Here is a 17,758-nt window from a genome sequence, read left to right on the forward strand (position 1 = left end):
AGGTCATGATCTCACAGTTCATAGGTTTGAGCCCTGTATTGGGTTCTGTGCTGGCAGGTCACAGCCTGGAGCCTGCTTTGGATTCTGTGTCTCCCTCTCTCTCTGCCTCTCCCCCACTCATGCTCTGTCTCTGCCTCTCTGTCTCTCTCAAAAACAAACATTAAAAAAATATTTGGTTTTGTTACTATACTAAATTATATTTTTTAAAAATTCTATTTTTCTGTTCGTTGCCATTTTATATAGAACAGGTGTTTGAAAATTGCATAAAGAAGGTTTTTTAAAAAAATATGTTCTTTTTATATTGTTAGTAGACATAGTATGACTTAATGGCAATATTGTTTGAAAGAACATAAATAAGATAATGATGGATTGATAACTGAGGAGCTCTGATCTTCCAGTAAGCCATGGGAACATCTCATGTGAGAGATACTGTGTTAGTTATGGCAGAGAATACAAAGAAGGGTGAGGAAGTACTTTTCAAAAAGTTTACATCATGGTTAAAGGAAATAAGATACCCTACACAATGACCTAATAAAATACTAATTACACAAATGCCAAAATAAAGAAACAAGTATTTAGAATACAAAGAAATTATATGCAGTTGGATTGCTTTATGATGTGTTTAATGCTTAAGAAATGGTATTTGAGATGGGCTTAGGAGCAGTAGGTTGTTGACAGCTTTGAAGTAAATCTTTAAGAATGAATGGATTGATGAGAGTTTTAAAGGATAGGATTTGAGTAGGCTAAGATGAGAGTAAGGAATTATAGTCAGAAAGAAGAATATAACAAATGCATGGGAGGTGGAGGCATGCAGGGCATATCCAGAGAATGGCAATGAAAGTGTGCATTAAAAGGATTAACTCAAGCCATTTCCCCTTGTCCTTCTTACATATTACTTATATCTGTCAGCCTCCTTCACTAAAGACAGACCTGGCTCAGTTATCTTTTCAGTGAAAGCCTTTACATGATAGTTTCTAGCTTTAGTACCCATAGTAATCCACCCATCCATCCATCATTCTGTCCTCACTCTTCTTTGACTTTCTTAACTCCAGTTATGATCTTCATCGACCCCCATGACTGTACAGTTCACCTCTGAAATCTTAAACTCTTAAATTCCATTTTCTGTTTTACACCTCCCCTGATTTTCCAGCTTTCTCAGTACCTTACCCCAGACTCATAGTTTTTTATAGCTTTATTGAGCTATAATTCACCTAAGTGTGGAACTAAATTTTCTCCACTTCCTACCCCCTAACTCTCCAAATTTGATGTGTAACTGTACATTTCTTTGTCTTCCTAATATTGCTTCTTTCTAAATCTTACTCAAGCTTTTCATTAAGCTATATATAAACTATAGTTACTTTTTTTTTTTTTTTTTGTCTGAAATTATCTTTAATTTTTGCAGGTAAGTTAGTTGCTGTCCAGGAAACATTTTTTCTTTAAGTTCATTTATTTTGATAGAGAAAGTGCGAGCAGGGGAGGGGCAGAGAGAGGGGGAGAGAAAGAATGCCAAGCAGGCTCCATGCTGTCAGCACAGAGCCCGACACGGGACCCCATCTCATGACCAGGTGATCATGACCTGAGCTGAAATCAAGAGTTGGACACTTAATTGGCCAAGCCACCCAGGCACCCCATCTTGATCATTTTTAAGTGTACTGCTAACCATATTCATATTGTTGTGTAACAGACCTCCAGAACTTTCTCATCTTACAAAACTGAAACTCTTTATGCCCTAAGTGTGAATTTCTCTTTCTCCCTCCTGTCTTCCTTATTGGCACCTACCTTTCTGCTTTCTGTCTCTATGATTTTGACTATTTAGCTATTTCATATAAGCAGAGCATATAGTATTTGTCCTTTTGGTTTATTTCATTTAGCATAATATCCTTGAGGTTCACCTGTATTTGAGTACACGTACTAAAGAAGGATTTCCTTCTTTAAGACTGCATAATATTCTATTGTATGGATATACCACATTTTCTTTTTTCATGAATCCATTGAAGCAACATTAGGGTTGCTTCCCCTCTTGGCTGTTATGAAGAGTGCTGCAGTGAACATGGGTGTGCAAATATCTCTTGAGATCCATCCTGCTTTGAGTTGCTTGGGAGATACCAGATCATATGGGTAATTCTATTTTTAAATTTTTTGGATCCTCCATACTGTTTTCATTAGTGGCTGAAACCATTCTGCATTCCCACCAGTAGTGCCCAGGGTTTCCAACTTTTCTACATCTTTGTCAGCGCTTGTTATTTTCTGTTCTTTTGATATCAGCCATGCTAGTGGGTAAGAGGTGATATCTCTTAGTGGTTTTGATTTGTATTTCTCCTATGATGAGTGATGTTGAGCATCTTTCCATATGCTTGTTGGCCTAGGTATATCCTAGGAATGGGATTGCTAGGGCTATAGGATTTTTTATCTTTAGCTTTATTATGTAAAGTCCAACTATTTTCCCACATAATTCTGTCCTGCACACTGACAGTATAGAGTTGGTATTAGTTTGTATCATTGCCAACATTTATTGTTGTCAGACTTGCTAATTTTTGCCAATATTTCGGTGCATTTTTCAGGGAATTAATTACTAAAGAGGCTGAATACCTGAGATGTGTCCTCTATTGTATGTTTCAAATATCCCTTTGTGGTTTTTTTTTCTTTATTGATAATATCTGGATGGATAGAAGTAAAATTTACCATTTTTTTCTTTTAGGGTTAGTGTTTTTCTGTCTTGATTAAGAGAACATTCCCTACCCTGGGGTCATGAAGATCTTCTATATTGCTCTGTGTCATATGTTTTGGTATTTAATATACCTGAAATTATTTCTAAGTTTACGTTTTTCTGAAATGTCTAATCTGTTGTTACTTCCATCCTGTGTTTTCTATTTTACATAATGTATTTTTTAATCTCTAATGTTTTTGTCTTTTTATATCTTTCCTTTCTATAATGAAGTTTGTTTTCTTTTGAACATACAGAGTATATTAAAATATTTTTTTTAATATTTATTCATTCTGAGAGATAGTGGGGGAGAGAGAATCTTAAGCAGGCTTCTCACCCAGCGCAGAGCCTGACATGGGGCTTGATCTCAGGACCATGAAATCATGACCTGAGCTGAAATCAGGACTCAGCCACCAAGGTGCCCTGAACATATAGGTATATTTAGAATAGGTATTTTAGTATTTCAGTCTTCATTATTTCTTCATCAGTCATTATTGACTGACCTTTCTTCTTGTTATGGGTTTTATTTTTTCACTTATTCACTTGCCTGGTAAGTGAGAACTGGTTTTAATTCTTTGTTAGAGCAGGTCCAGAGCAGCTTTTAGTCCGGGACTAGTTTATATGTTAGCCCTAATTATTCACTGCTAGGTCTTAATGCTGTGGGCTCTGTGAAGTGTTTCAGTAATTCTTTCCCTGAGTTTCCTCCTACATATGTACATGTTGGTGCTTGAGTCGGTCCTTCTGCAGATATCCACAACCTCTCCTTCCTGTCCAGTTTCTGTCCATAAACTCTAGCCTTTTTGGTTCTCCTGAAGTCACATCTCTGTTTTCTCATTGTAGAGAGACCGTCATGTTGTTTCTCTTTCCTTTCCCTTTGCTGGGGCCTGAAAATTGTCTCTCAGCAGTAAACTAGGGTAGTTAAGTTCATTTTCTTCTTTTTTTCTTTTTCTAAACCATTTTCTTTTTTCTTCTTTTGAGAGAGAGGGTGAGCTGGGAAAGGGCGGGGAGGAGGACAGAGGCTCCAAAGCGGGCTCTGTACTGACAGGCTGACAGCAGCAATCCCGATGTGGGTCTCCAACTCATGAACCATGAGATCATGACCTGACCTGAAGTCAGACACTCAACTGACTGAACCACCAAGGTACCCCTAAAAGATTTTATTTTTAAGTAATTTCTGTATCCAACATGGGGTTCAAACCCACAACCTTTGGATCAAGAGTCACATGCTGCACCGACTGAGCCAGCCATCTGTCCCAAGTTCATTCATTTTGTTAATCCTGGGGATGATAGTTCTGTGCTGTCTGTTCAGTGTCTGAAAAACGATTTCATGCATTTTGTTCAGCTTTCTAGTTGTTCACCATGGGAGTGTAAATCCAGCCTGTCATCCCATCATGTTAGAAGTTACTTTCAGTTTTAAAAACTGAGTTGTAGGTCATATGCTATAAAATTTACCACTTTAAACTGTATTTTTAAGCGTAAAATGAGTAGTTTTTACTGTAGTCACAGGGTTGTGCAATCAGCACATCTAACGTCAAAAGATTTTCATTACCCCAAAGAAAAACTTGATGCCCATTAGTAGTCACTCCCTCTTATTTATTCCCCCACCAACTTTCTAATATGCCGTATGTCTCTATGGAGTTGCCTGTGGTGGACATTTCATACAAATGTATCACACATTGTGTGGCATTTTTTTTGTGTGGCTTCTTTCATTCAGCATAATGCTTTCAAGGTTCCTCTTGTAGTATGTTTCAATACTTCTTTCCTTTTTATGACCAAATAATACTACATTGTATGAATATACTGCATTTTTGTTTATCCATTCAATTTGTTTTCCTGTTGCTTGATGAATATTTGGGTTATTTCCGCTTTTTGACTATGATGAGTAACAGCTGTTATGAATATTTTTGTACAAGTTTTTGTGTGGAAATTTTTCAATTATCTTGGGTGTTTACTTGAGAATATTTATGCTAGGTCATACGCTAATTCTGTTTAACATTTTGATGTATGAAATTAATATGGTACAAACTTAAACTTATACAGTAATATATGTCAATTATATCTCAGTCTCTGGAAAAAGAGACTTTTTTTGAAGAATGCCAGACTGTTTTCCAAAGCAGCTGTACCATTTTCCATTCTTACCAGCAATGTATGAAAGTTTCAATTTCTTTATTTCTTGCCAATACTTCTTTTCTTTTTAATATAGCCATCTGATTGGGTATGGAGTGGTACCTTGTTTTGATTTGAATTTCCCTACTGACTAAAGATATTGAGCATCTTTTATTGTGCCTATTGGCCATTTTTTAAATCATCTTATTTATTTTTATACAGTGTTATATTAGTTTCAGGTATACATTATAGTGATTGAACAACTCCATACATTAACTGGTGCTCATCACAACAAGTGCACTCGTTAATCCCCATGGTCTGTTTAACCCATCCTCCCACCTCCGCCCCCTCTGGTAACCATCAGTGTTGATGGGAATGCAAACGGGTACAGCCACTGTTGAAAACAGTATGGAGAATTCTTAAGAAATTAAAAATAGAATTAACCCTACAATTCAGCAATTGCACTACTGGGTATTTACCCAAAGAATACAAAAATGTTAATTCAGAGGGATACCTGCACTCCTGTGTTTTTAGTAACATTATTTGCGATAGCCAGGATATGGCTGTCCGTATCCTGAAAATGTCCATCAATTGGTGAATATATAAAGAAGATATGGGGGTGCCTGGGTGGCTCAGTTGGTTAAGCATCCGACTTTGGCTCAGGTCATGATCTCATAATTTGTGAGTTGGAGCCCTGCGTTGGGCTCTGTGCTGACAGCTCAGGGCCTGGAGCCTGCTTCACATTCTGTCTCTGTCTCCCTCTCTCTCTGCCCCTCTACCACTTGTAGGTTGTAGTTTTCTAAGATTAGCAAATGTTCTCAGATTAAAAGCAGATTTGCTTCTTTTCTCTCTGGATTCTCCTGTGCTTCACTTTAACTTGGTATTCCTATTTGTAGTCTCATTTTAAGATGCTTTTCAGACATTTTTACATGGCATATAACATTTTTAGTTGTTTTCAGTGGTAAGCTAACAATCGAGTCTGCCATACTGAAAATAGAAAACTCCCATGTTTTATCTTTTTTTTTTTTTTTTATTTTGAGAGAGAGAAAGAGCAGGGAAGGGGCAGAGAGAGAGAGAGAGAGAGCGAGCACGCATGCTTGAATCCCAAGCAGGCTCTGCACTTTCAGCACAGAGCCCGATGTGAGTCTTGAACTCATGAACCATGAGATCATGACCTGAGCTGAAGTTGGATGTTTAACCCACTGAGCTCCCCAGGTGCTCCTCATCTTTTTTAATAAAGCAAACATCAGGGGCACCTGGGTGGCTCAGTCGGTGTGCCCCCTTGTGCCCCCTTGTGCCCCCTTGTGCCCCCTTGTGCCCCCTTGTGCCCCCTTGTGCCCCCTCGCGCCCCCCTCGCGCCCCCCTCGCGCCCCCCTCGCGCCCCCCTCACGCCCCCCTCACGCCCCCCTGCTCGCATTCTTTAAAAATAAGTAAACTTTAAGAAACAAAACAAATATCAGATTATTTTATTCTCCTGATAAAATTATTCACTGGTTTCTTAACAAGAAATAGAATGAAGTGTCAATCCTTAATATGGCATGTAAGCCCCTTCATGCTTGCCTTCATCAGTTTTGCCTTTTGCTAGAATTTTTCTCATTCATTCCTTTGCACATTTTCCTTCTTCTCTAACTCAGAGTATTCTTGTCATTCACTACATTCTCACTGATGTGTCATTCTTTTGTGAGGACCTCTCCTGCCTTTCTTCTGGCAAGGCAGAATATTTCTCATTTTTTTGTTCCTTTAGTATCCTATGCATACTTCCATTATAGTTTTTTTCTGCATACCTTTTACTTTCCTCATACTCTTCTGCAAGACTGAGCTCCTTAAGGGCTGTGATATATGTGTTAATATTTGAATCTCTAGCCTTAGCATAGTGTTATTTATATACCAGACATTTAAATATTTAAGAAATGAGTAAAATGATTTTTTCCTTAGTCTGTGCTCCAGCTGTAATATTTTTTCTAAGTACATAGCATATGTTACTGAACAAAACATGTATGGTACTAAAAAAATTTTTTTTAATGTACTGCTACATCTGTCCTGTAACAACTTGAAAAATAGATCATGTGAAAAGAGTGTGGATGTGTTAGTCTTTTTCATATAGAGAAGAGATACTTTAAGGTTATTTCAGTGATAGCTACTTACAGCATGTGGGGCAGCGAGGATGCATGGGAACCTGTCCTAACAGCCAGAGGAATCCTGGCATGGTGGGGCCTGCGTGCACAGTGAGATATGGCTTTGCCTATAATAGCATGCTAACATTTACACATTTCTGTGACTCAGGCTCTGTGCGTTTGCAGCTCTCTATCTGCTACTTTTTTCTTGCTGCCACTGTGGGTTAACTCTCATCCTCCTTTTCACTGGCTCATTGTTTCTTCTCACTCTAGCTGCTTTTGTCTCAGGGTTTCTGCTTATTGCCACTTTCCTAAAGTGAACGGTGACTGCCAATAATAATTTTGGGCAGTTCTCGTTCACAACAATGCTACTAGTGACAGACCTGATGTGGTTTCTATTGACCTAACACCGTTTCCCTGAATCTAATCAGTTACGGCTAAAGTCACAAGGTCATGTGACCTGAAATTTGGTGAACGTTGTGTAAGGACCTGCCCAAGCTACTTTCCTGAAGGAGTAGGGGTACTACCAGTACCCCGAGCACTCTTAAGAGTTCTCTCTTGTGAGTTCATGTTTTACTTGAATGTTAAAATATACGTTAGAACAATACTTCCTCATAGTTAAGTTGGAATTTAAATATCGCTTTTTAGGATAACTTTCTCATTTTGGACTCAAAATCATGGCATGTTTAGGGAAATTTTTTTTCTTATGAAGGAAAAGACTAACATGTAAGGATGGTAGATATATGTGTAATTTTAGGCAATGAATTAAAATTTAATTTTTCTATTAAAATCCTTGCTTTTGACTCCAGATCTTAAACCTGTCAGAATCATGCATTTCTTTTTTTCCCCTGTGGTTAATACACTCTTTGGGCAGTAAGTTTTAAGAACCTATTTATGTTTGCCTCTTAGCTAGCTATAAGTGATAAAGAAAATTTCATGTTTATGCAGGATTTTATAATTAATGAAAACTTTAAAGTATTCTGAATCATTGGACTGTTACAATAATTGTGTTTAGAAGTTACATATCTCAGGGTGCATGGGTGGCTCAGTCGGTTAAGTGCCCAACTTCTGCTCAGGTCATAATCTTACGGTTGGTGAGTTAGGGGCCTGCGTCGAGCTCTGTGCTGATAGTTCAGAGCCTGGAGCTGCTTCAGATTCTGTGTCTCCCTTTCTCTCTGTCTGTCCCGCGCGCACTCTCTCTCTCTCTCTCTCTCTCAAAGATAAATAAACATTAAAAAATTAAAAAAAAAAGTTGTATATCTCATCATTTTATGGACAAATAAACCGAGGTTCTGAAAGTTACTTGCTGGAGCCAGTGTGCAGCAGTGTTAAGACTGTGAAAGAAGATTTCGTTCTCTAAATTTAGTATTCTTTGCTTTTGATTCTGTAGAATATATAAAAAAGCTAGATAATCTAGTTCCTGTGTTCCAGAAGCTAGCTGGAGGTAAAAATCAAGAACAAACTCGGCTTTGTAAGTACAGATGAAGTGTAGTGGACTAGGAGTTAGGAGGCCTGACTGCTAGTCTTCATCACCCAGCCACATGATAGTAAGTGAACTTTAGTGTCTTTTGACCCCAGTTTTATTGAGATATAATTGACATATAACCCGGTGTAAGTTTAAAGTGTATAACGTGATGGTTTGATAACATGCATATGTTGTGAGATGATTACCACAATAAGGTTGGCTAACCCATCCTTTACCTCAGGTGATTACCATTTTTGTTGTGGTGGTAATGGTGGTGCATTTTTTTTATGATGAAAGTTTAGAGTGGATCTGTACATTCTCTTCCAGCTCTAAAATACAGAACTCTTTCATAATGTTTTTATTTTTTATTTTATTTCTTTTAATCTAGATTTTTTTTTAATGTTTATATTTTGAGAGAGAGACAGAGTGTGAGCAGGGGAAAGGCAGAGAGAGAGAGGGAGACACAGAATCCGAAGCAGGCTCCTGGCTCTGAGCTGTCAGCACAGAGCTGGATGCAGGCCTCAAACCCACGAACTGTGAGATCATGACCTGAGCCAAAGTTGGACGCTTAACCGACTGAGCCACCCAGGCACCCCGGATGTTTTTATTTTTTATGGTTACAGAAGCATGAGAGGTCAGGATTTTTTGTGTTTGAGATAAACACTTTAGGGGTGCCTGGATGGCTCATTCGGTTAAGTGCTGACTTGGGCTCAAGTCATGATCTGAACAGTTCGTGAGTTCGAGCCCTGCGTCGGCTCTGTGCAGACAGCTCAGAGCCTGGAGCCTGCTTCTGATCCTATGTCTCCTCTCTCTCTCTGCCCCTCCTCCACTCGCCCTCTGTCTCTCTCAAAAATAAACATAAAAAATTTAAAAAATGAGATAAACACTTTATTTTTATTATTGTTATTAAATATTAGCCCTAATTTTCTGCACCCTTACTGTAAAAAATACTATACAAGAGGGACAACTAAGTTGAATACCTTTGGCCAAAATATTACAAAGGAAGAAAGGAAGGGAAAGTAAAGAAAAATACTCTATGTACATTTTGGTATCTTTATTTCCAGTATTTAATTTTTCTGGGATTAACTCATATGCAGGCTTACCTTAGGAAGGAAATTCATCTTAGAAATTTGTTGTCTTTAGAACTGTTTTGAAGTCTGGGGCGCCTGGGTGGCTCAGTTGAGCATATGACTCTTAAATTTGGCTCTGGTCATGATCCCAGGGTCATAGGATTGGGCCCAGGTCAGGCTCTGCACTGGACATGGAGCCTGCTTGGGATTCTCCCTCCCTCCCTCCCTCCCTTCCCCCCCCCTTCCCCCCCCCCGTCTCCCCCCCCATCTTTCTCCCCCCTTCCCCTACCTTGTGCACTCTCTCTCTAAAATAAAAAATAAATAAATAAAAACTATTTTGGAATGTAAGCCCTCTTTGGAAGGTTATTATGTTTTAACCATTTTCTGTTCACTTGGGTCATTTCTGTTTTGAACATTGGGGAAACTTTAATGTTCCTGTTTAATCCTTTTATTCCTTGAGCTCCTAATTCATTTAAATGCATGTGGTATAAGAAAGCAACAAAGAAAGAGCTACAAAGTTGTTTCTGCCTTGAACATAAAATCACTGATTGTTCTGTCAATTAGGAGAAAGTACTTTTACTTACATTTAATTCCCTTTGCTTTTTATCCCCATTTCACTCTTTACAGAAGCCTTTTCTTTCTCCAAACAGAGGCTTCTGACTTCATCTGTATACATGAATACATGAGTTGAATTTAATTATCACCCCAAGAATCATCCATCTTAGCTCATTTTAGTAACATTGTTAGCTTATGAACTGCTTCAGAGTTTTTCAGAAAGAAATTTTGAAGAGCTTATTATCTCTTACATAGAGTATTTAAATTTTTAAAATTTTAAAATTATATAAGAAAATGAGTTTTTTTAACTTTCAGTATGACAGCTTTGTTGAGATATAATTCACATACCTATTATATAACATTTTTATCTTTTCAATTTATTTTTTTAACTTTTTATCATTTTGCTTTTTAATTTTTTAAGTCATACACATATATTAGCTTTTCACTGGAAAGTTTTTAATTAAAATTTTTAACTTTGAAATTATATAAGTAAGAAAGTTTAAGAAAATGTTCAAACTAAGAAGGAAGAAATCATCTGACAAACATTTTCTCTGTGTGCTTATGTTTTATCGGTACATGGTTTTCATATACTTCAGTAGGGTCCTGTTAAAAATTTAATCTACTTGTATAGATGATGACTTGTTTAACTGGCTGTGTAATTATCTGCGAAAAAAGTGAATATGCCAGGAAGGAAGGAAGAGGGAAGATAACAGCAACATAAAATGCCAGTGTCCCCAAATACTGTAAAAACAGCAGCTACTAGAGCAAAACTAAAAAACGTGTGCTGTGGGAGTGTTTTTGTGTTAGTTCTAGATCTAGCCTCCAGGGGGCGCAGCAGCTTCTGTTTCTGCTTGGGGAAAGCCAGTAAGACATCCCACTACAGGAGACCACTGTGCTGAGAGGCAGCTGGAGGCAAACATGCAGAGACGATGGGTACAGAAGCCTAAGACGTCAGACATTTGAGTGAAGCCTTCTAGTACTCTCCAAACCAGCCTCATTGCTAGCTGGGTGCAGCGACTGAGTAATCCCAGCTGATACCACATGCAGCATTTGAACCCTGCCTAAATTCCTGACCCACAGAATTGTGAGACATAAGAAATCATTTTAAACCACTAAGTTTTGAACTGGTTTTGGTGCAGTGATAGGTAATTGGTAGACCTGCCAAACTGATTTTCAAGTATAGAGATAGCCATCCACATACAAATGCAGGGAAGATTGTTCCCCTCTTTCCTTAGGAATCTGATAGTGTGTTTGAGACAATCAGAATGACTAGAGAAATACCAACGTAAGACAGGTGATGAGCATAGGAGCTAATATTAAATGAAGGCTATTAATGGGAGTATAGTATGTCATGGCTGTATGTTTTGATAAATAAAAATTGTAAGAAAAATTGTAGGGAGCGCATGTGCAAAACAGGTTTTAAGAACGGTCTTCAGCTATCATATTTGTATCGTTGGTTGTGTATTGAGATAATGTTTTCTGTATGTGGTGCAGCAAAGCAAATGGATAATGTTAAATTATTCTAATTCTGTTATGTCTTACATCTTTGAGAGCTAGAAGTATCTGTGTGGAAGAAATAATGTACAGATGTAAGTTAGAAGATTAAGCAAATGCCCTGTGCTCCTGATTTAAAAAAAAAAAAATTTTTTTTTTACTGTTTATTTTTTTTGAGAGAGCACGAGCAGGGGAGGGGCAGAGAGAGAGGGAGACACAGAATCTGAAGCAGGCTCCAGGTTCTGAGCTGTCAGCACAGAGCCTGATGCAGGGCTCAAACCCACAAACTGTGAGATCATGACCTGAGCCGAAGTCAGATGTTTAACTGACTGAACCACCCAGGCGCCCCATTAATTGGAATTATCAGTATAAATTCATGAGGAATTTTAATTTTATTTTTATATATACATTATGTATGTACATATTTTTGTACATAGATATGTATAATATTAATCTGAGAATGTTTTATGTATATTATGGAATAAAGCAATGAATATGTGATGTTTTGATTGTGACATTTCCTATCTATGTCTGCTGAAAAGTCACAGAAATGAGCAAGTTTAGTTTCTAGGATGTGTTCTTGAAAAGCTGTTGACCTCTAAAGGAAACCAGGGCTTCCTTGATAAATCTTTGATTCCAGGTGGGGTTGAAATACATAAAATGATTCTGGAATATTTTTGTACTGTGTATCAAGCTATCAACCAGGGCGCCTGGGTGGCTCAGTCGGTAAGCGTCCGACTTCAGCTCAGGTCATGATCTCATGGTTCGTGAGTTCGAGCCCCACATCAGGCTCTGTGCTGACAGCTCAGAGGCTGGAGCCTACTTCAGATTCTGTGTCTCCCTGTCTCTCTGCTCCTCCCCCACTCACACTCTGTCTCCCTCTCAAAAATAAATAAACATTAAAAAAATTTTTTAAAAAACCTATCAACCACTGCTAACATGAATCATAATGAAAGGATTTTGCAAAGCCTCTGGGGTGACCAACTATACTAGTTTTAGCACAGAAAATCCAGGGTTCTGGGAAACTTCTGTCTCAGGCAAATTGGTACAATTGGTCAGCCTGAGAGGCTCGCAGTGGCCACAGAGGGACAAAGCGAGCCTCTGCAAGGATAAAAGCTACAGTGGATTGGTATCCTTTATTATGTTTAAATCTCTGTGTTCATATTGATAGCTGAAATAAACACCCCACTAATTGTTCATCTTTGGTGGGTATAGGGAAAGTAATCTTTTTTTTTAAACAATTGATAATTTATTAAAAAGTTGATTTAAGCATCTGCAATAGTGACTTCAGCCTCAACTCCTGGCTCAATACTGATGGAGGTAATCTGTTTAACAATCTCAGAAGGACTGTGCAAATCAATGACTTGCCTCATTATTTCAATAATAATTCAAGTCTTGAATAATAATTCAAGTCTTAGAATCTTTACCACAGGGAGTTTTTCTTGCAGTGATTTTGAGTCTTGGTAGGTATCCAAACTGTCCTTTCACTTTGAGATTCTTTTCCTTTGTCCTTCTGACGAAGTCAGCACATAACTTCTCCAAAGATTGCATGTTGTGCCTGGTTAGCAGGCTCCAGGCTCCAAGCTGTCAGCACGGAGCCTGATGAGGGGCTTGAACTCACAAACTGCAAGATCATGACCTGAGCTGAAGTCTGACTCTCAACTGACTAAGCCACTCAGGTACCCCTAGTGTAATTCTAATTGGGCAAATTGCCACCTCTGGTTCCCCGGGTGTCTTCCTGGTGTCTTTAAAAGTCATGGCTGTGGCGTGGCTTCTTGACCTACTTGTTCCTTGGCGAGAATGAACAGCAGTGAGGCAGGAGCAGGAGTGGGGCCTCCAGAGCTCTGCTGGAGTTGTGATCCTGTCCTCCTCAAAGAGCAGGGAAGCAGTCTAATTTTGAAAACTGATAAAGCACGAGAAAGAATCTAGTACTTATTTTTATTTTTTTGTATGAACAGTACCACCAGGTAAACAAATAGTAGGTGGGGTAAAGTTAGAAATTTTATATGCTAATAAATAAAGACAAAATGATGGATTTGGAATAATCTCTATGTTTTAATGGATTTTCACATTGAATATCACTGACTGCTAACAACACAGAGAAAAATCCTACATGTGTTGCACATGCACCACTACGTAAGGAATGATTTTGCCTAAGATATTACAGTTGAGTTTGATGAAGCTGCCTACATCCAACTACTGATGTACGGGAAATATGGAAGACAGAAGAACGTGTTAAACTGCTCTCAACAAAACCCCGTCTGTGGGAAAATGTATAGGACAGATGATTGAATATATTTAGCAGATTGCAAAGAAAAAAATAAGATGGTGAGGGAACCTATATAGATTTTAAAAAAGGGCAAGTTTAAACTATAGCATATAAACTAGTGTATAGGTAAATATACTTCAGTAATAAAAGCACAAAGAAAAGCAAGGAAGTGATTATCCAAAAAGCCAGAGTAGTGATTTCTCTTGGCTGGGATGGGAGAGTAGAAGGCAATGGATGGAAGGCGTCATGATTGGGATAGGGTACCTAGAGGGCTTCTGTAGTCGTTTCCATGGTTCTGTCTTCTGATCTGCATGGTGGTTCCAGGTTCATTTAGCTGTAATTTCTGTGTATGGTTTTCTGTGTTTGTAATATCTGTATTTATTTTAAGGACTATTTTATAGAGCAGTTGCAGGTTCACAGCAAAAGCAAGAGGAACAGGGCTCCTGGGTGGCTCATTTGGTTAAGTGTCTGACTCTTGATTTCAGCTCAGGTCGTGATCTCACAGTTGGTGAGATTGAGCCCCCTGTCAGGCTCTATGCTGACAGCCCGGAACCTGCTTGGGTTCCCTCTCTCACTGCCCCTCCTCTGCTTGTGTATGCTTTCTCACTCTCTCAAATAAATACAGTTAAAAAAAAAAAAAAAAAAAAAAGAGGAAGATAGAGGTATCTCCTATATCCCCTGCCCCTAAACATGCATGCCTCCACCTTAATCACCATTTGTTAAATGGTGTACCATTTGGTACATTTGTTAAAATTGTTGAACCTATAGTGACATATCATTATCTCCCAGAGTCCATAATTTACATCTGGGTTCACTCTTGGTGTACATTCAGTGAGTTTGAATAAATGTATAGTGACATATATCCATCATTATAGTGTTTATACAGAGCATTTTCAGTGCCCTAAAAATCTTGTGTACTCTGTGTAGTCATTCTTCTAAACTTTGGCAGCCACTGATCTTTTTCTTTTCTCCATAGTTTTGCCTTTTACAGAATTTTAGGTAGTTGAAATGATACTAATACTTACAGCCTTTTTAGATTAGCTTCTTTCACTTAACTGATATGACATTACCCTATGTCTTTTCATGGCTTGATATCTCAGTTCTTTTTAGTGCTGATAATATGTTGGTATTGTATTTGATTATAAAAGTCCCACATAAAAAATAAGGAAGGGAAATTGTCTGGAGTGGAGGCAACTATATTAGGAAATGCTGACAGTTGATGCCTTATAGATTATCTAAGACTTCTTGACTGAGGATTTTATTAAATGCTGTTGTGAGAAGATTCAACATAATCTGTTAGTAGAGAGCCATTGAAGTTTATTAAAAAGGGGACTGGAGTGCTGAAAACTGTTTCTAAGAAGCTAAATCTAGCAGGATGGATTTCAGTTAAGAGACTGGAAAGCTAGTTGGTAGACCACATTGTGAAGGTGAAGGTGGTAAAGATTTGGATTAGGTGATGCTTGTAGGACCAGAGGTAATGTAACTTTTGGGTTTTGCAACAGAAGAATGGTCAATAAGAGTTGGTGACAGATTAAGTATGGTTAAAAATAAAAGCATTAGAAATAAGCTCAAAGATTTCATGTGTGAGGGCATATCCTTTATGGGATAGGTACTGGGGGATTCTAGGTGATTAGACTAAAGTAAGATCTGGTATTTCTCCTCATGAAGTATTTGGAATCCCAGAGGAATGATTATTAGGGATACTGCATTCCAGATGGTTCATTTAAAAATGCTCTTCTGGCAAGCAAGAAAAAACTGATAAGTGGTTGTTTTAGTAAGTGCATATTTGGGACATAGAGATAAGAAGGTGACTTTTTAAATTTTCTTTTGCATCTTGAATTATGTGCTTATATTACTTATTCAGAATATAAATAAAATTTAATTAAAAGATAAAGATGCGCAAATCTTCCAGTTTCTAGGGACACATTTTATTTTTTTAATGTTTGTCTTTGAGGGAGAAGGTGTGCCTGCATGCATGCACAGAAGTGAGTGCAGGAGGGGTTGAGAGAGATGTGGGCACAGAGGATCCCAAGCAGGCTCTGTGCTGTCAGCATAGAGCCCAACACAGGGCTCGAACTCAGGAAATGTGAGATCATGACCTGACCTGATGTTGGAGGCTTACTGAGCTACCCAGGGGCCCCCAGGGACATTCTTATTTGGCATTCTTTTATCATTATAATTACTTTAGACTAAAGTTACTGAGAAATGCATTCAGGTAAACAGGTTTAATAATTGGTTGCCTTTGACTTACATGTTTGTAAGCATTATGCTTTTGATTATATGTTTGTGTGTCTCTGTATGTTGTGTGGGTATGTGTGTGGTTCTGGGGTGTGTGTGTTTCATTCAGAAAACAGTGTTTATACTGGAGTCTCAGCTGTTTTCCTAGTGCTTTTAATTCTTATTGCCTCCAGTTAAGATTTTCCTCCTTAGATGGGAGATGTTCTTCTCAACCAGCTTGAGGGTCATAAAGATGGTGGTGATGCGGCAGCATAGACTGTCTCTCTTCATTATCGCTACTGATGCTAAAGGTCACTACATATCTACTATTCCATCAGTCTTCCCTCTCCTGTCTCTCCCTTGGGCAATTGCTCTGGAGCCAGCTTCTGTAATAAAGTGTCCTGAAATACTTGGGTCTTCATTTCATGTCTTAGTCTTTTGGTTATGTAAAGACCCAGCATTAGGTCTGGTAATGAAAAAGAAATAGTAAGTGAATGTATATGTATATGATAGTTTTTTGTTTTGTTTTGTTTTAATAACTCTCTTTTATAATTTGTTATTAGTGATTTAAAAAAACATTAGAAAATTCAAGTAGGGCATACTTATTCTTTAAGATCTGGTGAAATTGGGAAAAGTTATGTTTGTTCCCCTATGGACCTAGAGAAGAGAAACCAGGATGAAAACAATAAGAGGCAGTAGTAGGAAGCTAAGCAGTCCTAGCACAGTGGCTATCAACCTTGGTTGCACATTGGATATTAAAAATACTGAGGGGTGCCTGGGTAGCTCAGTTTGTTAGGTGTCTGACTTTTGATTTAGGCTGGGGTCCTGATCTCATGGTTCTTGGGATGGAGCCCCACGTCCTCGCTGACAGCATGAGCCTGCTTGGATTCTCTCTCTTCCCCTTACCCACTCATGCTCACTCACTCTCTCAAAATAAATAAACTTAAAAAAAAAAAATACAGGTGGTGCACCTGGGTGGCTCAGTTGGTTAAGTGTCTGACTTCAGCTCAGGTCATGATCTCACAGTTCGTGAGTTTGAGCCCCGCGTCGGGCTCTGTGCTGACAGCTTGGAGACTGGAGCCTGCTTCAAATTCTGTGTCTCTCCACCACCCCCCCCCCCACCCCGTTTCTCCCCAGCTCATGGTCTGTCTCTCCTTCTCTCAAAAATAAACATTAAAAAAAAATACAGGTGCTCAGTATGCACCTCTAGAGATTCTGATTTAATTGGCCAGGGCTATGGCCTTGGCTTTGGAATTTTTTGAATTTGAATTTAATATGAAGACTGAGAACCACTGGCCTGGAGACTAAAACTGCTCAAGGATCCAGAAAAGAGTTCCCGAGTTTTATGGCACCTCATTCCCCATTCTCTTCTTATGGGGTAAATTGGGAGTTTTATTTTAAAATGATGCTTTCTAAGCCTTGTGAGTTTTTAGGTTTCTGATGGATAGGAAACAAAAGACATGAATGAATCTTTAGCATATGGAAAGAATGGAAAGATTCACATGATAATAGTAATAAAACTTAATGGATTGACTATACTCATTCAACATTGTGATATTTGTGCAGGTTGCCTGTGATTTGCTTCGGAGAATAGTTCGCATCCTGTATCTCACTAAGAGACTCCAAGGACAACTGCAAGGGGGAAGCAGAGAGATAACAAAAGCTGCTCAGAGTCTTAATGAACTTGGTAAGTTCTTTTTTGATTAAAAAGTTAGTAGAGTTTTTAAGATTTTTCAGTCACTTGATTTGTTGACTAGTGTTGTC

The 17,758-nt window shown here is 38.4% G+C and overlaps 1 protein-coding gene across 1 annotated transcript in view; it reads left to right on the top strand.

The window, feature by feature from the left end:
- The window catches only part of COG5 (component of oligomeric golgi complex 5), a 310,152-nt gene that overhangs the window by 20,168 nt on the left and 272,226 nt on the right, over positions 1-17,758 (top strand). Inside the window, exon 6 of the mRNA XM_042915183.1 lies at positions 17,561-17,681. Within this exon, the coding sequence (XP_042771117.1) occupies positions 17,561-17,681 (121 nt within the window). The remainder of the gene's footprint in view (positions 1-17,560; positions 17,682-17,758) is intronic.

This window comes from Panthera leo, chromosome A2, assembly GCF_018350215.1.
Source record: "Panthera leo isolate Ple1 chromosome A2, P.leo_Ple1_pat1.1, whole genome shotgun sequence".
Lineage (NCBI taxonomy): Eukaryota > Metazoa > Chordata > Mammalia > Carnivora > Felidae > Panthera > Panthera leo.